This window comes from Eleutherodactylus coqui, chromosome 4 (genome assembly GCF_035609145.1).
Source record: "Eleutherodactylus coqui strain aEleCoq1 chromosome 4, aEleCoq1.hap1, whole genome shotgun sequence".
NCBI classification, from domain to species: Eukaryota; Metazoa; Chordata; class Amphibia; order Anura; family Eleutherodactylidae; genus Eleutherodactylus; species Eleutherodactylus coqui.
Genome location: NC_089840.1, coordinates 145671294 through 145694421, shown reverse-complemented (window position 1 = coordinate 145694421; position 23128 = coordinate 145671294). Strand labels below are relative to the sequence as shown.

General features: G+C 42.9%; 1 protein-coding gene across 1 annotated transcript in view; it reads left to right on the top strand.

The window, feature by feature from the left end:
- SLC6A17 (solute carrier family 6 member 17) overlaps nucleotides 1–15904 on the top strand; it is a 63727-nt gene extending 47823 nt beyond the window's left edge. The window contains exons 9-12 of the mRNA XM_066598683.1: nucleotides 7897–8089; nucleotides 11067–11226; nucleotides 14165–14327; nucleotides 15263–15904. Coding sequence (XP_066454780.1) covers nucleotides 7897–8089; nucleotides 11067–11226; nucleotides 14165–14327; nucleotides 15263–15631 — 885 coding nt within the window. The 3' untranslated portion in view covers nucleotides 15632–15904. The remainder of the gene's footprint in view (nucleotides 1–7896; nucleotides 8090–11066; nucleotides 11227–14164; nucleotides 14328–15262) is intronic.
- The last annotated feature ends 7224 nt before the right edge of the window (nucleotides 15905–23128 follow it).

Here is a 23128-nt window from a genome sequence, read left to right as displayed (position 1 = left end):
CTCTGCATAGGCAGCCCTGGGGCCTTTCAGGAGGTCCCCGGCTGCCTAGCAACCACACAGCGTTCCGCGATCTCATCGTGGGACGCTGTACGGGCCCCCTGAACGTCGGGTGCAGGCTGTTTCTTACAGCAGGCACCCGGCGGCAGCAGTTCCGAAGAGCCGCGCCGCTCGTCAGAACTGTTAACACTTTAAATACCGCTGTCGGAACTGCTGCCGCCAGGTACCCGCTGTAAGAACAGCCGGCACCCGACGTTGTATGGAGTGGGATCTACCCGCGATCCCGCTCCATACTACCATTTGTTCGACTTGCGAACAAATCGACTTGCGAACAGGCTCCTGGAACGGAACCTGTTCGCAAGTCGGGGACCATCTGTACATAGTTATTAGAGCGCCCCCTGGTTACAGTCCTGGGTATAGTAGATGATGGGAGAAATCTCTGTGCTGATCCCTGATATATTATACATGGTTATTAGAGCGCCCCTCAGTTTACGTTTGTATTCCAAATGAGGCCATACAGATGCTTTGAAAGGTGGTAATTTGCTCTCCTATTACAGTTACATCCTGCAGCTCTGGGGTATATATGCAGGTGGATCATGCGTCAATCCTGCTCTATACAATGTGGGTGCAGGCTGTTTTTTTTAACACCCGACACTCACCCACAACAACTCCGATAAGCAGCGCCGCTGATTGAACTGTTAACCCTTTAAATGCTGCAGTCAATTTTGGCAGCGGCATTTAAATGCCCCAATCAATGTTTGAGGGTCCTGCACTGCCCCCTGCGATAAGATTGTGGGTTGCCGTGTGGCTGCCATGGCATCCGAGGGCCTTCTGAAAGGCGCCAGGGCTGCCATTTATTGCAGATTGCCTATACAGCCATGCCTGTGGCGTGGCTTAATAGATTGCCGGTCAGATCGCAGTATAATGTAATGCTGAGATGAGCGTATAGTGCGGTGTTTCTAACGCACGCTAAAATGAATGCTGTATGTCCTATTTGTGTGCGTTCAGTGCGTTTTTTTTATGCATCACATCACCCATTGCAATGATAGGGTGCATTAAAAAGGATGTCAAATGCATTTAAGAAAACACTGCAAAAAAAAGCGTTTAAAAACAGTGTTTTTACAAAAGCCTGTGTGAGTGGCCTGATACATATAATGCATGCAGATTATGGTTGGACACATAACTTCACATTTATCCATACTGAACCTCTTTTGTCAAAACATTCAGCGTGATAAAGACCGCTTATAATTTCTGAACTTCCATCCACTCAACGATATTACAGCATGGTGTCATCTGCAGAAATAATAAATAAAATACTTGACAGCGGACCCAGCAATGAACGTTGGGGAAGAGCACTTATAACCGGGGACTGGAATGAGAAGGAATCATTGACCTCAACTCTTTGGATAAGGTTCTTGAGCCACTTTTCAGTCCAATTACAGATTACTTTCTAAAGCAATAGACTTTATTTTCCCCCTTAGGTGTCTATGAGGGACACTCGTACCCCTTTTCAAAATCCAAAAACACTACATCCATAGTTGCCCCTCTCTCTAGACTTCTGCTTACTTCATCAGAAAAACAAATAAAGTGTGGCTCACAACTTCTGTCCTTTGTTAAGTCATACTGACTATCATTTTGTTATGGCCACCATCCATGGCCCGCGATGCCTCTCCTTACCTCACCCTCCCACTGGTCCAAGCTGTCAGCATCTTATGGGACTTCTGTGCAGCAGAAGCCACACTATTCTCCTTGCTGTCTCCTCTGCCCATAGGAGGTGTCCCTCTTAAAGGGCCAGCATGCACCCTGCTCTCCCTTCCCATGCAGATGTTTTCCAGCTTATTTAAAGGGGTTGTCCCGCGCCGAAACGGGTTTTTTTTTTTTTCAATAGCCCCCCCGTTCGGCGCGAGACAAACCCGATGCAGGGGTTAAAAAAAAACAAACGGATAGTGCTTACCTGAATCCCAGCGCTCCGGTGACTTCTTACTTACCTTGCGAAGATGGCCGCCGGGATCTTCACCCTCGGTGGACCGCAGGTCTTCTGTGCGGTCCATTGCCGATTCCAGCCTCCTGATTGGCTGGAATCGTCACGTGACGGGGCGGAGATACGAGGAGCCGCTCTCCGGCACGAGCGGCCCCATTCAGAAAAGAAGACCGGACTGCGCAAGCGCGTCTAATCGGGCGATTAGACGCTGAAAATTAGACGGCACCATGGAGACGAGGACGCTAGCAACGGAACAGGTAAGTGAATAACTTCTGTATGGCTCATAATTAATGCACAATGTACATTACAAAGTGCATTAATATGGCCATACAGAAGTGTATAACCCCACTTTGTTTCGCGGGACAACCCCTTTAAGGCACTCTTCCCCCAGGGTGCCTGAGCAACAGCTCCTGGTTATTTTGCACTTGTATCTTGCCTGATTCTTAGTTTTGACTCTTGCTTGTGTATCTAACCTTTCTGAACTCTGCTTGTTTCGACCTGAGCCTGTTTCCTGACTACTATTTGGCTGTGTGAAGCCTGCTCTGACCTTCTGCAAGTTCTCTGCAGTGAAGGCCACATCCCTCTAGAAATATCTTTAAAGGGTGAAGACCAGGGACCTGTTAGAACTGACCAAAGTCCAATCAGTCAGCGGCACAACTGGTCCAGGCCTGCATTGTTACACACTCACAATACTATTTTCTATCACATACGCCTATGTACCTACATAATCTACACTCTCTTCAAAGTGCTAACGACCACTTGTCCCTGTGTGAGTGAGTGCTTCTCGTGCACCGCCCCTGATCACATGACTGTGATGTCATCGCAGGTCCTACAGCATAAAACATGCAGAGCCTGACAGCAGCTGTGCGCTCACAGGACCTTTGATGTCACTGTCATGTGATCAGTCACCTGGGCTCTGCCCTCCACCCCTGATCACAGGACGCTGACGTCATCACTGGTGCTTCAGTTTCCTAAAAACCTGCAGAGTCGGACAGCAGCCGCCTGCTGACGGGACCTTTGATGATGTCACAGTCATGTGATCAGTCACCTGTGTGGGAGGAGTCGTGGGTCTCATGACGGTGACCTCATCACAGATCCTAAACCAGCACAGGCTGATGAAATGTATGCAGTACAGCTGTGTGTGGGACACGTGCATCTAGCAGAGCTGTGTGTGTCTGTGACATGCCCATGTAATGTAGCAGAGCTGTGTCTGTGTGTCACGCACGCATGTAGCAGAGCTGTGTGTGTCTGTAACACGCACATGTAACAGAGCTGTGTGGCACTTTGCGCCACCAGAAACACTGATTCTATTAATTTCCTTTATAATTACTAGTCTTTTGTATATACGGAGATAAAGATCCCATTTAATAGCTCCGACCTCTCTTGATCCCCAGTCACCATCTCACGATTAATATTATTTAGGGGTCATACATGCTATTGTCTTGTTACTTTGTATTTATATATTTCGAGAGGTATTCTGAGACTTTTACTATTCATTACCTATCCTCAGAATAGGTAATCAATAGAGGTGTGTAGGAATAGAAGAGTGTGTGTGTGTGTGTGTGTGTGTGTGTGTGTGTATATTATTATTGATTACTTTTCTTACATCTATCATTTTATATTCAAGCTTGAAACCTGTAACTACCTTTTTTTTCGCATTGTTGAATGATATAAAATTGTTATTTTTACTCCCCTTCTCCTCGTCCTTTTTATTTTCTTTAAATGGCTATTGTGTTATGTACAGTAAGTCCCCAGCAAATACTGAGGAAGAGGTTGGCTGACCTCGAAACGTGTATATAAGCTGGTTTTATAAATAAGTTTGGCAATATCCTCTTTGTACAACCATATATATATCCAGGTTGCGCCTTATACATAATTTGGTTAACTTTCTGATATCTTTTATTCATACATCCACTCAGGAGAGTGTGACGGTACTTTGGGGCGGCTGCACTTAATTTATGCAAAAAAAAGCAAGAACCCCACAAAGGGCACAGTCCTCACATCTCCTTTTTTTGCCTCCCTTGGGTTGTTCCACCTTCTTTCTCTATCCTTCTTCTATTACACTTCTGGCTCCTCATTGCGGTCAGAGCTGTAAATGTAATAGAAGGTATCAGAGTGAAGTCGGCTATTACACTTTCAGCGCCGACCACCGATGTAAATGTCATTCTGCAGTGCCTATGGGCCAGACATGCAATGGATTGGCAGCGATCCTGAGCGGCAGACACTGCCGATCAGCTGTTGTGACCAATCCTGTGGGTCATCAATAGGAAAAGTCCCAGAATAGAGCATTTCTGGGGGATTTGTTCTGATGTCTTGTGCAACCTGCCATTCATTTTGTATTTTAGCCAATGTTATTACCTTTTTCCAGATTTCATTCAAAGTCTAAACCTGACCCCCCCCCCCCCCCACACACACACACCCTCCCCCCCCACACACACACCCTCCCCCCCCCCCCACACCCTCCCCCCCCCCCACACACACCCTCCCCACATTTATATTTTTAAATGCCTTTTCTTTTCATTTATTTGTCTTATATTGGCCTCTTGGCAGAAAGTAAAAGGGTTTAATTATAGTGATTGCGGCCACTGTGCTTGCTAATTACTGCTAATTGGAATTAATGATGCTTTAAAATAAATAATGCTGCTAATAGTTTCAGGTTGCATGTTCAGGTGCAGCACGTCATTAAGCACTAAACCTTGTGCTGCACTACAGCCCACATCCTACAGAAATTGTCCTTTATACAATGAACCATTTCCCACCCTGTGATGTACAGGACTGTGCAAAAGTTTTAGGCAGGTATGGGAAAAATGCTGCAAAGTAAGAACGCTTCCAAAAACAGAAGTGTTAATATTTTTTATTTCTGTCAGTTAACAAAATACAAAGTGACTGAATAAAAAAGAAATCTAAATCACATCAATATTTGGTGTGACACCCTTTACTTTCACGACAGCATCAGGTCTTCTTGGTACACTTGTACACAGTTGTTTAACCCATTAATGACACGGCCTATTTTGGGCTTAAAGACGCAAGGATTTTTGGCAGATTTTCTTCTCCATTTATCAAGTCATAATTTTTTTTATTTTTTCATCGACGCGGCCAGACAAGGGCTTGTTTTTTGCGTGGTGAACTGTAGTTTTTGATGATGCCATTTTTGGGTACATTGACTATATTGTAAAACTTTTATTTTTTTTTTTTATGATAGCAGGGAGAGAAAACACATCAATTCTGCCATAGATTTTTTTTTATTTTTTTTTACAGCGTTAATCATGCAGCATAAATTACACAATCCATTTTTTCTTACATTTTTTTTAGGCTTTTCCACTTTTCTGCAATAAAACCCCTTTTTTTGGAAATCTTTTTTTTTTTTTCTAAATCGCTGCATTCAAAGTCCTGTAACTTTTTAATTTTTTGATGTACGGAGCTCCATGAGGGCTTATTTTTTGCGAGATGAGTTGTAGTTTTTAATGGTACCATTTTGGCGTACATACGGCTTTTTTGATCACTTTTATTGCGTTTTTAGTGAGGCAAAATGCTAAAAATTAGCACTTTGCCTCAGTTTTTTAAAATGCCTTTTTCCGGGCACAGTCAAAAGCATGTGCAACTTATTGTACGCGTCGTTACGGACGCGACAATACCAAATATGTGGGGTTTTAAAGTTTTTTCTTTTTACCTTTTTTTTAAGCTAATCTGAGAAAAAGCATAAAAAAGGCTTGTTTTTTAACTTTTTTTGACATTTTTTTTAAATTCATTTTTTTAATCTTTTTTTTTTTTTTTTTTTACATTTGTGTCCCTCTGGGGGATTTTCACCACAGCCCTGATGATCGCTGTGATATACAGCGATCTCAGGCACTGGCAACACAGGCTATCCCCAGGAGGTAAGTTTACGCCCTGTTGCGGGAAGTACCCCGCTCCCAGGATGTAAACTTACGCCCTGGAGCGGGAAGGGGTTAAGGAACTTGGCAGGGAAGTTGTTCCAGACATCTTGGAGAACTAAGCACACATCTTCTGTGGATGTAGACTCACTCCAGTCCTCCTTTCTCTTCATTTAATCCCAGACAGACTAGATAATCAGTCAGGGCTCTGTGTGTATCATCACTTCCAGGACTCCTTGTTCTTCCTTACAGTGAAGATAATTCTTAATGACATTGGCTGGATGTTTGAGGTTGTTGTCCTGCTGCAGAATAAATTTGAAGCTAATCAGATGCTTTACTGCTGGTACTGCATTAAAGGATAAATATCTGCCTGTATTTCTCAGCATTGAGGATACCATTAATTCCAACTCCGTTTGCTGAAATGCAGCCCTAAACTTGTAACTTACCTCCACTGTGCTTCACTGCTGCCTGCAGGCACTCCTTTTTGTACTGCTCTCCCCCATGCTTCACTTCTGCCAGCAGACACTCATTATTGTAGTGCTCTCCATCATGCTTCACTGCTGCCTGCAGGCACTCATTATTGTACCACTCTCCACCATTGTTCACTGCTGCTTGCAGACACATATTATTGTACCACTCTCCACCATGCTTCACTGCTGCCTGCAGACACTCATAATTGTAAGGCTGGGTTCACACGGGTCGGATTCCCGACGGAAATCCCGCGGTTTGGCTGCAGCGAAAAACCGTGAGATTTCCGCCGGGAGAACCGCTGCTTCAAAACCCGCTGCGGTTTTGAAGCGGCCTGGCCGCTCGCTTTTCCTCTGTGGCCGGCGCTCCCATAGAGGAGAGCGCGGCCACAGCGGCAAAAAAAGAAAAATGAACATGCTGCGGTCGGCAAATTTGCAGCGGCGGCTTCTGCCGGCTTAGCCGGAGCGGATTTGCCGTCCTGTGTGGACGAGATTTCTGAGAAATCTCGGCCACATGGCTGGCCAATTCTGGAATTTCCGCGGCAAATCCGCCCCGTGTGAACCCAGCCTAACGCTCTCCACCATGCTTCACTGTTGCCTGCAGACACTCCTTACTGTATTGCTCTCTAGCTCTTCGGCAAACAAACTGCCTTTTGTTAAAGTCAAATATTTAAAATTTTTGAACCATCTGTCCAGAGTGCCTGCTGCCATTTTTCTGCACTCCCGTTCCTTTGTTTTTTATGCCCAGTTGAGTCACTTGGCCTTGTTACTACATGGAAGGTATGGCTTTTTGGCTGCAATTCTTCCATGAAGACTACTTCTGTCCAGGCAGCAGATGGGTGTACCTGGGTCTCTCTGGTTTCTGCCAGTTCTTCCAGAAGCTCAGTTTGGCTGTTCCTCACCTAGTTTTAAGCCTCATACATTGCTGTTTTTATTTCAGTTGATGACTGTGTTTCGACCTAAATATGAAAATGCTGATTATCACCACCTGTTTGGCATAATTGATTAATCGTATACACCTGACCAAAACCCTACAAGTCCCTGACTGTGCAATTGTATTGGATAGTACTGATTCTGTTTTAAAGGCAAAGGCCAGTCACACTAAACACTAATTTGATTTAGATTTCTCTTTTTTTCAGTCACATGATTTCGAAAAGTGATAAAAAGAAACTATTAACACTTCTATTTTTGAAAGCATTTTTGCTATACAGCACAAGCACAGTGATGGTACGGAATCAGGAGCTGAGCCCTTGGCATATCCTCATGGAGTGATGAAAAGTATAATTTAGGTCCAATCTCATCCAAGTTGAACCATAAAGTCAATATTTTTGTCCTATGAAACGTATGATATATATTTGCTACATAGAAACCTACAGGAACTGAACATGGATGACCTGAGTCCTCCAGAGCGAGAACTGCTGCTTGCTAGAGGCTCTCTAATCTGTCTCATAGATGAATGGACCCAAGTGGGAGCCTCCACCTTATAGACCACCACTTAGAGAAAAAAATGGGATTTTTTTTTTAAGGTAAAAAAACGTGCATCCTCGGTAACATGAATTGTGATTTTGTGCATTTGCAGGCAGTACAAGGAACGGGTTTGGCCTTCATTGCGTTCACTGAGGCGATGACCCACTTTCCAGCTTCTCCGTTTTGGTCCGTCATGTTTTTCTTTATGCTAATTAACCTTGGTCTAGGGAGTATGATCGGCACGATGTCTGGTATTACTACTCCTATTATTGACACATTTAAAGTACGAAAAGAAATTTTGACAGGTAAGTGATATTGATTTATCTTCTTTACACATCTGTGCATGGAAAGACCTACTGCAAAATGATAGTGTGTAAGAGCTATAAAAGAGCTGATATGGAATAATCTACAACCTTGAGGATGTAAAGATACTGAGGGTATTCTTATCCTTCAGCCTGTTATCCAGATTGGATTCTGTAATGGTTCTCCACAGGTTTATGGAGTCAGTAAGTCAAGCTGCTGACTCTGACTCCGCTACTTTTCCAAACTTTCACTCCACTGAAAATAGACTTTGACTCCAACGCCACGGTCCTGGTTCTCCATCATTCTCAATGAAACAGCTTGCTTGTTTGGTTTAATCAAGTTGTATGAGTTGCCTCGTCTGCTTCTCATAAATGAACAATAAACATGCTAGTGTTGAGACGTAGATGTAATATTGTCCATTCATCTTGAATGGACGGATTCCTTATATAACATCATCTTAATTTACCCCTAATATACCCATTACACACAGGCTGCTTTCAGATAAGCGTATTTTAGCTCAGTATTTGGTCCGTGGTTTCCAGACTATAATACATAGATTTACATTAGTTAAAGGGGTTGTCCCGCGCCGAAACGGGTTTTGTTTTTTTTTTCAATAGCCCCCCCCGTTCGGCGCGAGACAAACCCAATGCAGGGGTAAAAAAAAACCAAAACGTCCAGTACTTACCCGAATCCCCGCGCTCCCGCGACTTCTTACTTACCTTAGTAAGATGGCCGCCGGGATCTTCACCCACGATGCACCGCGGGTCTTCTACCATGGTGCACCGTGGGCTCTGTGCGCTCCATTGCCGATTCCAGCCTCCTGATTGACTGGAATCGGCACACGTGACGGGGCGGAGCTACAAGGAGCAGCTCTCCGGCACGAGCGGCCCCATTCGCAAGGGAGAAGACCGGACTGCGCAAGCGCGTCTAATCGGGCGATTAGACGCTGAAATTGGACGGCACCATGGAGACGGGGACGCTAGCAACGGAACAGGTAAGTGAATAACTTCTGTATGGCTCATAATTAATGCACGATGTACGTTACAAAGTGCATTAATATGGCCATACAGAAGTGCTGAACCCCACTTGCTTTCGCGGGACAACCCCTTTAAGTATCTTCTCACATGGTTGTGTTTTTAACAGCCTTTTTTTTCTTTAAACACAGCATGGCCCTTTTTTCTTGCATTTTTGCCTCTGTATTGCTATTTTCTGTTGAATAAATACGGTTTGGTATTTCTTTTGTAGAAAATAAAAAAATATGGAAGGAAAAATGATCAAATACTGATGACCTGCAGTTGTAACGTCCATATTTACTGATGCGTATTATGGACCTGTTACAATACGCTTGTCTGAAACCGGCCTTCCCCCCAGAATGAACAGCTTTGGTTCCCGCTAGCAGAAGTTGCCTACTTGTCTAGGCAAATTATCTCATAACACAAATGCAAATAGACAGGAAGCTGTAATGCCATATAACCACTGATAACCAATGGTACATAATAAAAAGCTGTAATAATGCCCAGAAGATGGAAAATGGAGCAGTAGATTTTGAAAAAATGTACAGTAAATAAGATGATTAAAACGTGTGTGAGATCTGGAGACCGCATGTGATATCCCTTCTAAAATGTGCATTCATGCTGCCTTGTAACAGTTGAACACAAAGTAGGATTCCCTTTATGGTCCAGACTTTTACTAAACGAGAGAGCTAGAATGGTCCGTAGACAATCGGACAGCAGTCATGTCCTACACGTTTAACACTATAATAGTGTCCTATTTTTTTCTTTTACCTTTTAATGGGCTTGCCCACTTTTGACAGTCCTAAAATACTAAAAGGGTCCTCCAAAACGTAGCTGATCACGGGGTGTCCTGCAGCGGGATCCCTACAAAGCAGCTGCAGTCTGTTGGGAAACCTAGTAACGAGTGTCCAAGTCTTCCGCAGCGCCCCCACCTGAGGAACACTTCATTATTCAGTGCCCATTAAGAGAAGCAACCATCGTAGCTGTGGTCTACACAGTGGGCAGTGGAGGTCTGTGACGAGGAAACCGCTGTATGTGCTAATAGGGGATTTAAACATGTGTTTTCTAATTAGATGGCCCTTTACATCTTCGGACACTGGTTGAGATCATTGCAATTAGCCAATTTTTATAGTGGCTCTTGATTTGCCAAAAAGCAGAAAAAGGGGTAATGTGACATTTTAAATGGACTTTAATTGCAGTAGTCGGTGTTGTAGTGATCCTTGAGGTCATTTAAGTCTACAAACCGAATTAAATATATATATATATATATATATATATGCAGGAGTTTTGGTAGAATACTGTAGGCATATCTGCTTGTAAATGGTAATGTTTTACCCTTAGCCACATATTGATACTATGATTATATATTATTCTGTTGATGTATTCTTTTCTAGATTTTTATCCCTTTCCTGAGTGGTAGAATTACAGCTAAGCAGACACTAAACAACCAGTAGAGATGAACCCGTACTAATGGGAGGTGATGACCACCTAATGTACCTTATGTCCAGCAGATATGTGTACCCCCTCCTTAGACAATGCTTGTCTGACTGCCATATAAGCATGATCACCAACCAGACCATAATATGAGGAGGGATAGAATCATTACCATTGATGACTGCTGATAGGATGCACATTATTAAGGATGGATATTTACAGTCATACAATCCAGACTTGCAGTTCATCCGCTGGTATGTTTAGCCATGGCATAGCTTCCCCTAGAGGATACGTATATGCATCAGTCTGTGGGGTGCAGACCTTCGGCTTAGCATGTTTACGAATGATAGACTCAATTGATTTAACTTTTTACAGCCAAACCGCGCGGATCCTGAATGAGGAAGTTCTGCTGACCGCCGAACTGTCCCGATCCGCTGCGGTTGCATGTATGACTTGCATGTTGATGATGTTACATTCATGTTCCACGCACATCATTTCACTGTATAATTTTTCTTTCTGCTAATACTTGTAGTCGGCTGTTGCATCCTTGCCTTCCTGCTGGGCTTGATCTTTGTTCAGCGTTCGGGGAATTATTTCGTCACCATGTTTGATGATTACTCTGCCACACTACCACTCACCATTGTGGTCATCCTGGAAAACATTGCAGTAGCTTGGGTGTATGGCACAAAGAAGTAAGAACCCTCCCTGTCTAACTCCTCCGACCTGAACCTTCTCTCTTCAAGTAGGTTCTTTCCTGAGCTGTCGTCCTTGCACAGGACATATACAACATGGAAGCAATGCAGAAATACTGGTTGCTCTGAGCGCCGTCCACGCAGCGGGTATGGCTGGCTTCAGCATTGGAACTTGGAAGCTGCGGGACAGTGCTCAGCTCCACTATAGAAAGAGAATCTTAATTTAGACGTAAACTGAGATCGACACAAATCCATTTAAGATATGTATATAAAGGAGTTTTCTATGAGTGCTGTAAATAGCATAAAAAGCCACTGGTGAAATAACAGACGAACTGTCTTGAAGACCAATCCAACTGTGTTGTACGTTCCTCTGTTTCCATTTACCTTTATTAATCTTGTACTAAAATGTATTTTTATTTCAGTTTTACAACTTGTAGTTGCCCGTATGAACAGCACACACTGGGGTATATTACTGAAAACTAGTGGAAAGGAAAATACTTGCAGAAGACAGGGGGCCACAAGCGTGTCACAGATGCATTTATGCGTCCATAATAAGGACCAGTGTTCCAGCCCAGCCGCGGGTCTCCTGCCCCAAACTCAAGTTCAGGTCAGGAGACTCGCGGTCAGGCCTGGACACTTGTATCTGTATTACAGATGTATGATGTCGGCCAGGATACGCTCTTGTGTCGCTGATTTTCCCCATAGCAATCTACAATTTAGGATCACGTTTTAGTTCATTTAGAGCAGCAGAGCCTAGCATTTTGGCTTAAGGGCCATATTATAAGTTTCAAAGAATTCCCGTAAAACTAAAAATCTTGGCTCAGTCTGTGAGATTTATGGTATATCCAGGGGGACTACAGTGGTGAAGAAGCAGTCGGCGCTGCTGGGAGAGGAATGCACGGACCACAAGCCTTGACTTGACTGGGCTTGAAAAAGAAGTCAATACGACTTAGAGATGGATTACCAGTAAAGTTCACCTTCCAATATCTCGTGGTTCGAGCGTTCCTTTTTTCAGTAGCGCTGACCGATTCTCCACTGGGGACTTCCTGAACTATCCTTCATGAGTCCTATTCCCGGGTCTCGCGTTAAGAAGGCTGCAGCTGCCATTGTGAAGCCCATGGGCTGTTGTGCGCCCACCAGGCGAGTATACTTCTTTTCTTACATTCACCTCCATGGGGATTTGCTTTTTCTTTTTTAGTGTATGGTGTACCAACAGAATATGCCGTCAATGCCTGACATGTAGGGGTTTCACTTTTGAGACTCCGATCTATCAGGAAAACACAGAGATACCTGGGCATTTTATAACTCCCATAAACAACAAGCGAAGGGCAGCATGAAAGCGCAGTCTATTCTACATCCCATTTGCTCCTCATTGGATCAGCCGATGGCCAGGTGGGAATACGCACGTTAAAGCCTGGGTAAGGCTGTCGTCACGTTTTGTTTTTGCACTGGGAACACGCTTGTTGAGCATTTCCATATACCTGGCAGAAGCCAAATGGTGTCCTCTTGGTATCCACCAGGCCGGTAAAAGCTTGGCATACCCTTTTTCCACTGTATAGAAAGGCCTTCATTAGATATAACAGTAACCTTATGTTCCTAGAATGCTCCATTAAGTTGCCTAAAATCTCTACAGCCCAACATCGCCTCTCATAAGAGTGGCAGCGCACATACCTCTTCGAAGTCCGGCACCGATACAGCATATCTGTGATCAGTGCAGGGCAAAGAGGAAGAATATCTAATCAGATATGGCTGTAAGTACTTCCCTCTGAACTGTCAGGATTGTCTGTCATGACGTTCGGGTCTTCACAGATTGTTGCAGACAACAGATTGTACACCTATGATTTGGAGAGTGGAGAAAATTGTCCAATTTTCCTTTGCAGTAGTTTTTAGTGCACCTTCATATGTGTCCTGTTCTACATTGTTAGCTGTATTTCCTTACGGGCACTAACAACTGTCTGCAAGCAACCAACCTAGCAGTCTATTATTTGATGCATTTGCGTGTATAGCTGCATTTTAGAGCCCTCCGATACTGATAACATTCGTTCTAACACAAACATTAGCATATGTGCATGAATTTTAAAAAAAGGTCTGCTGCTTTACAAAAGCATTCACTACTACAAGGGTACCTTTACGTGGGACGACTGTCGGACGAATAATCATTTGGAGGAGCAAATTCAAACAATAGGGATTCCGTGTAAAAATGGCCGCTGAGAGGGTGACAAGTGATAAGTCACTAGTCGTTTCATTTCAGTTTGCCAAAAAATAATCGTTGGTTGATTAAAAGCCGTCTGTTGTAAAATGACAGTCGCTCATGTTGAGCAACTTACAAGTGAAGTCGCATAGAGATCCTGTCTATGGACGGTATTTCAGCAAACAACTAATCAACCATCATCGCTGTGTGTAAAAACCAATGACTGTCATTCGTATGGTTCTGAACGATAGCTGCCCCATGTGAAGGTACCTTAAGGCTTTGCCACAATAGCAGACACGGCCCAAGGACAAGAGGAGCGCTGCGTCTATTTATTTTTGCTTTGTTCACTAGACTTGGGGCCCTTTTACACGGGACGATCTGTCAGGCGCAGATGTCCAACAGGTCGTTCCAATGAAAATTCTCCCTGTGCTTTTACACAGGAACAAGCATCGCTCAGCGAATGGAAGAGTGGATCGGGGATCGTTCCGCCCGCCTCCATTCACAGTAGACAGGCAGTTGTTAAGTGATGCTACCTGTTTACATGGCCGATCCGTCCTTCAGTTTTCTGCATGCAGAACATGGACAATGAATGAGCGAACAAATTCTTATCCATCGTTCTGTCATGGCAGCATTTACACTGAACGATAATTAAGATTTCCGCTGGATGCCAGACTCTGAACGTGTTATTGACCCGTGTAAAAGGTTGTTACAATGTTGGATCTTACAATTTCTTTGTGTGCATTGCAGGTTCATGCAGGAGCTTACAGACATGCTCGGGTTTCGCCCATATGCCTACTACTTTTATTCGTGGAAGTATGTTTCTCCAATCTTTATGGCAATTCTGCTTTCAGCTAGTGTGATTCAACTGGCTTTCAGTCCCCCGGGATACAGTGCTTGGATCAAAGAACTAGTAAGTACAGGGTACCCACCATACGTATCACAGGCTTCATCTCTGGGATTAGTGACATACAGAAGGCTGGAGGGCAGCAAGGCAAATTAGAAGTTATATGAGGGAAGATGACATTTAGAATAGAGAATGGGAAAGGAAAAGTGAAGTAGTAAAAAAAAACCTTGTTGGGCCGCTGCGGCATTATTTTGTTTTTTCCACTGTTCCTACCTCAAGAAAAAAATATACATAATTTGATCGTTATTGTCTCATATTGCAATGAAAACTAAAAAAGTTGTAGGAAATTAGCCATCTTTTCCCTACTCTTCTTTATAAATCCAGCTGTAAGTCAATGGTCTGCAGCAGGCGTCTCCCCCCTATTCCCTGTCTGCAGCAGGCGACTTTGAGTCTCCCCCCTCCAACAAATTCCCGGTCTGCAGCAGGCGACTTCGAACCCCCTCCCCCCCCCCCCCCCTCCCCCAAATTCCCTGTCTGCAGCAGGAGACCTTTGAGGGCTCTTCAGGGTTTCCACAAAACTGCTTCAGGAACCTGCAGAGTGTTGGGTTTAGAAAAACATTGTAATAAATTTTAATTTAAAAAACGATTTATTGCTCTGTGTAAAAGGAGTTTTAGTTCAAAGATTTCAGCATAAAGCTCCCTGCAGTAGAACCTTTGTGTACTTACATATGGTTTGCATTGAAATTATTACTGGTAATTTCCTGTGATCCGAATAAAAACCATTCCATGTTTAATATGGTCCACGATAAAATTGGTGCCCCAGAAATTTAGGGCAAGAGGTGGGCGAGAAAGAGAGTGACTGCCCTCTGTTACTGCGCAGCGTTCGGTTCTTGGCTTTCCCGAGTCAGCAGCTGGTCTGGTTAAATTGGGTTTCTTCCTTTTTTTTACCGCTGCAGATTGTCTTTGGAGTATAATATTACCATAAAATTTCTCTCTTTCAGGCTGAAGAACAATATCTGTTGTATCCGACTTGGGCTCTGTCATTACTTATTTGCCTCATAATATTGGCAATCCTTCCAGTGCCTCTTATCTTCATTCTCTGGCAATTACAATTAATACCCGATGGCTCGAATAGATTATCGGTGTCATACAAGAAGGGCCGTATGATGAAAGATATCTCAAACTTGGAAGATAATGATGAAACTCGCTTTATCCTGAGTAAAGTGCCTAGTGAGACTCCATCTCCAATGCCAACTCATCGCTCATACTTGGGCCCGGAGAATGCTTCTCCTTTGGATTTGGGTGGAGCATCAAATGGACGGTATGGAAGTGGATATCTAATGGCAACCACTCCTGAATCGGAATCGTGATCTTTCTCAATGGCTTATCCTACCATATTGTCAAATGCAATTAACATTATGTTTTGTAAATTATAGCACTTTCTGAAACACTTCCCTGCAAAAGCTGAAGAAACCAATGGATTGCTTGTGTCTGAAAAGCAGATCTAGATGTTCATCCCCAAAACAACCTGCGCATCTCCGCTACATCAGAAAATCTAATCTGCAGCGTCCTTTAAATGATGAACTTCAGGAAAACTTGCTTCTGCTTTGCAAATTTCAACAACCTGCCACAATATATGCATAAATGAGAGAAGCTAGAGGGTGCTCAGCACTGCATAATGTACGTTAATACGCAGGTATGATACATTATCAACTATTTGTTTTACCTCTAAGTTAAAATATTGGACCCATTTGCACACGTCTGCTCAGTACACCTCCAGGACCAGATAACCTGCACCCTTTGTTAGCACAACTTATGTAGAATCTACAAAGATCTGAATACGAAAAGATAAAACTATTATTTTTATACTTTGAAGTATTTAATTCTAAGACGTTTTTGAACTATTACCCTAGTGCATAGAATGAAATTAGTTAAGTTATATTACTATTTATTTTCAATACTTATTCTTTCATTTCAATATTTGATATTGTGATGTTTGCTCTTTGAAATAAGGTAAAAGATACAAAGTAAGATTAAAGCACATTTTAACATATAAAAATATCAAATTAAAAGGTGGTAGGTACATCATGCTGACTGCATGGAAAGTTACCGTGAGGTCTTACCGCGCATAAAAGAGTTAGGAACACTGCCAATGAAGTTGTATAGAGCATTATAACCACCCTTAGTATGTTATGGGCCTCTACTGTACCTCTTTATCCCTCCAACAGAAAGAAAGTCATGTTCTATCCCATCAGATGACATATTATCTATATATTCTTCCCAATGACTGTGCCTATAAGGAAGAAAGCTTCTGTAAGATGCTACATAGACTCCATGGTATGCAGCATACTGTCTGTGTGCCTCTGTGCTATCTCCATGCACATGGTTCTACCTTAGCTGCACATCATCAGCAATATGGTGACTTCCCATATAGTGATTGCCTTTTGGCTTCTTACAATGCCTCATATGATGCATAATCGTTCTCCTGATATAATGATTTGGCTATATATTACAAGAAAAAATATTCTACACATGTTCAACTTGGAGAGATGTTATGTTTTTTCAATTTTCGCAGATCCTCAATTAGAGAAATACATACCTTGTGGATTACCGGCTTAAAAAGAGAATAAAAAGCACACGTTACCGTATCTAGGAAGATGGTGTGCTCAAATTCATGTTGTAGTAACTCTTTGCTATAATTTATGCAGGCCCAAATCTGTCACGCTCTGTAAGCACCATAAATTAAATTGGACAGGTCCAGACGAGTCCGGGGATGTACTTTATACTCAGCCGGGTCCCCGTCCCCGTGCTGTCATCCTGGGAGCATGGCTCTATTCTTCAGTCAGTGCACACACACCGATAGAAAGAACAGTCGGAGCACATGGGCTCGGAGAGAAGACAAGGGTCATGCCGACACATCGGGGTGACAGTGAGGGATTAGAGAGCGCGGTAAGTATAAAAAGTGCCCACCTGGACTCCTCCACGCCTGTCCTGAAAGCATCATAACTTAGTTCATGCTGCTTATAGGACATGACAGGTTCTTTGCCAGGTCACTGCCCAGTTTTAATTTCATTAATTAAAATGATGTAGTAGTAATGATCTAATCTCACTAGTAATACATTATTAGTATAAGGCCTACTGGGAAGAAATAATTGAAAAAGAATGCTCTGTGTCTTCTCACCTCGCTGCTGTAATGTCTTCCCATGTAGCCATCTAACGGTGTCTATCCAGGAATCTGCAGGATCTCCATGTCTGTCAGTTCACGTACAGATCTCTACTCCATGGCCTGATTCATTTGAATAGTCATGTTTCCAAATGTATAAAATTGTCCTAAATCCACTTCATCATCATGAATTCTAATATCTTTTTTACCATATGAAATGGATTTCTGTTCTAATGGAGAAAGCTGATAATATGGAAGCATTAGATACATTAGGAGTTTTCTTGGGGACCTCCCGCACGGGAAGGAAAAGACCGCATGATGCACAACAAGCCTCAGTAAATTTGCAGGTAGCCTGCAGACTTTGGTTCAGAATTGAAAATGGATTAAAACTTGCAATTCTGCATGAAAATCCAAAGTTAGATCTAAAGATTTTGGTGTGGAACTCGTAGAATCGTAGAGTGGTAGAGGTGGAAGGGACCACCAGGGTCATCGGGTCCATAGAATGGTAAAGTTAGAAGGGACCTCCGGGGTCATTGGGTCCATAGAATGGTAAAGTTAGAAGGGACCTCCGGGGTCATTGGGTCCATAGAATAGTAGAAATGGAAGGGACCTCCAGGGTCATCAGGCCCATGGAATCATACAGTTGGAAGGGACCTCCAGGGTCATCGGGTCCAACCCCCTGTTCAATGCAGTATCACTAAATCATCCCAGACAGATATTTGTCTAGCCTTTGAACAATTCCATTGATAAAGAACTCCCCACCTTCTGTGGCAACCTGTTCCATTCATTGATCACCCTCACTGTCAGAAAGATTAGAGATTAGATTAGATATTCGTTTTATCCCATTGCTTCTAGTCTTTCCTTGTGCAGATGAGAATAGGGCTGCCTATTTGGCTGTGTCCTGCAGCATAATTCCATCCAGTGTGAAATGTCCCTTATGGTCTTGTGACCCCCGTACACTGATTTAGTGTATAAAGCAATGGGTTTAAAGCAACTATTTAACATATCGGTGAATATAAAACACATTATATGGTATCATTTCCGTGCATGTTGGTGTAAAAACAGTTTGGGTGTGGCAAAAAAGAAACCCCAAAAAATTACTTTCAGGTTGCATACAGTGAAATTCTTCTCTTGACACTGAACTTTTGGTCAGTCTATAAATTGCTAAATATGATGAGATTCTGTTTCACTACACTCTTATTATAGCTTCAAGCCTGATTTGTATGGAGCCTTAATACAGTGCCCATAAAAGTGCAATTTTGCCTTTTGGCCTCATGTAAAGACTGTATAGCAGCACTCCGTGCTACAAAGCCATAGGCACACCATATGCCACTGCGTGATGCTCTGTGCCTTGTCGCATTACAGCATTATTCCTAGCAGCAATACTCCACAAATTGGCAATCAGATGGAAAACCTTCTGCATCCTGCAGACGGAAGGAAAGTAATGCCCCAAATACTAATGTGGGCACTCTATTAACCTGATAAGGACCAAGCGCCATGAATCTAAAGAAAAGTGTTGCCTCCGCTATTCAATCACGTGATCGCTGTGTTCCTCCTGCCACAGCAGAGCTGCAGGGTCTTACCAGAGCCAGATCTGTTCTGCCAGTGACTAGTGTCACCACAGGGGGCCCTTTTTTCCTGTAACTGAGGCTCCTATGAATGCGGCTCCCATGGATGCCCTAGTTACAGTGGAAAAGTCTGTTATTTAAAAAAAAAAAAGACCATGTGTATGACCCCCCCAGAGGTCTTATATTATGTCATGGGGGATATAGATGATGAAATAAAAATAACAGAAAATAAAAAAATATGTATAAAAGAAAACGACCCACTGCTAACGCGAGCCTAAACCGTCACCATATGCGCCCTGTAATCCTAGAGTTTGCACCTTTTTATATCAAAACATCTAAAGCAAAATGAGGAACCCATTCCTGTACTTTATTTTAGTGTAAGTATATTAATTTCAAACATAAGCAACTTTAAATTTAAAATTTTGGTAGCTAGAGAAAAAAAAAGGACAGTAAAAACACCACATAGGTGAAATCCCTAAAGTGTTTCTGGTCCTTCAGGTGTTATTCCCATGTCTGCCAGTCCCATAGCATTCTGTGCTAGTTGCAGCATATTAGGTAATTTACTGGTGTTTTCAAATAGACTTCTCAATTGGAAAATAAAATGCTTGAAAAAAAAACATCCACCCAAAATTTTTTTTCTAAAAGTCAGTTTTTTTGCAATTTTTTTTTTAAGCTTCTAAGGCTTATTCACCCAGCTGTATTTTGAGGGAGGTGTGCTCGCGCTCTGTGTATTCCAGGCGCAGCACACCGACCCATTAGGGGCCTTTCACACAGGAGGGAATATCGCACAGCAGTCCTACAGAATACGCCGTCCCTGATTTCTGCACTAAAACAGCGCTGCTAACTGCGCATTCTGGTGTAGGATTTGGCTATTTTCAATTCCGCACCAAATCTGCACGTCAGTAGTGCAGATTTTGGTGTGGTGAATTTTGTAACGCTGTGGCGGACTATAATGTCATGTATAAAAGGTCGCTGATAGTCGTTAGACTTGACGTGAACTGACGGACGCGCCCAGTGCACGCAATGTATGGGCTCTATGAACATTAGGCAGTGTCTGTGTGCTGTCCAATGTTTTTTGCTTCTGTTTTCTTGAAGAACTTTTTTTTTTCTATTGTTTATTGGTCATACAGTGTTTTTCTATATATTTTTTTCCTATAAAGAAGTTTATTAAAAAGCACCTTGACTAGAACATGCTGGAATTTATATTTGCCAAGGATTCGAAAAAACCACCAAAAGATAGATGAAAATGCGGCTATAAGAAATGCAGTGTTTGTGGTAAATGCCACATCTTGATGTGGAAACATGATTTTTGGAATGCAAATTTTGCCCATTTGACAGGATACATTCTGCAGGCGCATCTGTGCCAAAAACCGCAACAGAAAGCTGTGGTTTTTGACAAGGTTTTTTGCTGTGGAATTTACTCAAATTCTGTGGTGTATTCCGCCGTGTGAGCATACCTTTACATTATTTTCACACAACTTTTTTTGAAAAACAGTACATTTTTTACAGTGTCTTTCCCAGCAGCATATGTTAGTTATAGGTCACAAGGGAAACGCACTACAAACATTGTGTTTTCTGCAGTGTTTTTCACCCATTTTGGTCCTTTTTTTGGTGTTTTCCCCAGTGCACAGCGCGCTCTAGGTATGTGTCTTTTTAGTGATTTTCCCATAGAACACACTCTAAAAAAAAAGCGTCTAAAAAGTGCCCATCGGTACAAAATGGCACCCTAAAAGAGCGTGCAGGAAATGCATGAAATTCCTAGCAAGAAAAAACCCTGAGTGACAGGAGCCGCAGGGACCTTTCACACAGGATGGAATTGACTGCGGAGTTTGTGGACCGCACCAAAAGCCACATGGAATTGGAGGCGAATTTGAAATTGGCTTAATTCTGACGGCAGCGCCACATCAAAGTCCACATTTAGATGTACGCATTTTGGTGCAGATTTTCAAATTCCACTGGATGTTGCAGAACAATCCTGTCCTATATGAAAGCACTCTCAGGCACCTTTCACATGAGCGGAATTTGTGGAAGATTCTGAACCAAAATCTGTAGGCTAACGTAAGAATTTTGATGCAGAATTCAAAATGGCTAAATTATCCTGGCATTTCTGCATTTTGACGTGTGGATTTCCGTGACTAAAAATCCTGCAGCATCCTGTAAAAAAAAAATCTCTGAAATAACCCTCATGGATAATCCTCACTGGATGAGTAGTTTATCCTTGTTTTTCTCTCCTCCTCTCTCGAGGACTGGAGGATTGTGACTCAGGGTCCCTGCATTCCTGATAGCCCATAAATCACATCCAATGCTGTAAACCAGGACCTTTAGTGCTTGGCGTAGAGGAGCCGCCCGCCTTCCTGATATGTCTGCTTTAGGGAGCTTCTTTGCAGACATTTCTGCATCACAATGTTATCCCTTGAATTCCGCACCTGTTATAATCCGCACAACTTTAATTCAAAATTGCCAGATTAACTTCCGCAGCAGAATGCTTCTCCGCTGCGGAGTGAAGACCGCCTTATGGAAATGTTCTGGCGGATTTCTAAAATACAAGTGATGTAATTTTGCATCTAAATTCTGTTAAAAAAAAAACGTAAGAAATTCTGCAAGTCATTAAGCAGTTAAAAACGTCCACATTACTTGACAAATTCCACATCTGCGCTGCGGCCTGTTCCATCCTGCATGGAAGCTCCCTTAGTAAATACTTGTATTTTCCACCAAATAGTTCTAAAACATCTTTTCTTATGACTCTGTGTTGGGCCATCCACTTATTTTTCCCTCTGGAAATATATAGGACCGTATTGAGTTTTGTGCATTGCGAGACGTACAATAATAGACCCCATTGTTTGTAACCTGTTTACCTGGACCATTTTTCTCTTGCTGTAAGATATTTAAAAAATCGCTGCATGTCTTATTTTCGTATGAGTCTCGCATGAAACTAGTACAGGCCGATGTGTAGTGTCCATGTTCAGTGAGATGCGAGTTGCGCCTCAGGATCACTCCCTATCAACCGTGTAGATGCAGCCTAAATTGACAACTGGGCTCTTGTTAATAGGGTGTGTCTGATGTGTAGGGACGCCTCCCATTGACAAGGAGTTGGCAATTGGTACCATTTCAGGAGCCATGGCACGTTGCGGAGTTCTATGAAGAGGCCCCCTCAATAGTATTTTATGTGGAACACAAGTATTTACTAAAACAGACGTCTTGGAAGGAACAAATCCTCTTTTTTGAGTCCCTTTTAGTCTGTACAACGTTTTGTGGTATTCAGTGTGTGTTTTTGTCCTTGTGATGTTGTTTGCAGTGCATTTCAGATGACATCCGCGGTGGGTGGTGCTCGGCGACTCTCATCCCCGGTCGGCGGTGCTCGGCGACTCTCATCCCCGGTCGGCGGTGCTCGGCGACTCTCATTCCCGGTCGGTGGTGCTTAACGACTCTTAACCCCGGTCGTTGATTACTGGGTGACTCTCACCCCTGGTTGGCGGTGCACAATGTAGATTGTAGATTCACTTTCCATCTGTTCTTCAGCTTTCAGATTGGTACCAAATGTTCATATCTGTATACAGAATATTTTCCTATTGTATTGAAGGCTCCAGGACATCACACTGGTAGAACTGTATACTCCTGAAATCATTAATATATACATATATACTGTTGTATTGTATATTATATTGTACATGTCTGTGTAAATTTTGTCTTTCCGGTAACTTGTGAATTAATTTCTATTCGTTGTATATATTGTATACTGTAAATTAGTTTTACTTTTGCCGTGACTTGGATGTGACCGTCGCTTCTGCTTGTCCTTTACTCTGTGTGTACAGCTCCAAGCTCGCGCTAGGGCAGTTAACACTGTGTGTTATGGGTAGAATACTCTGTGCCTGTATATTTTAGAGCCATGTAGAATGTATCCCTCTTTGAAAGCAAGAGAGGCAGAACGCACATATCAGTTGGATGAAGCCCGCTCCGAACCGTACTGAAAGATAATATTTCGCCACATCCTTGCCACCTGATCTCCTGCAAATTCATGCAATTAATAGCCTGGGAGAGAGCCAGTCCCATGTAATGGGCCAATTAGAGGCCTTGCCAGATCTCGTATAATGCCTCATCAGTCTCTGAGGGCAGCGCAAATGATATCTAATCTGCCC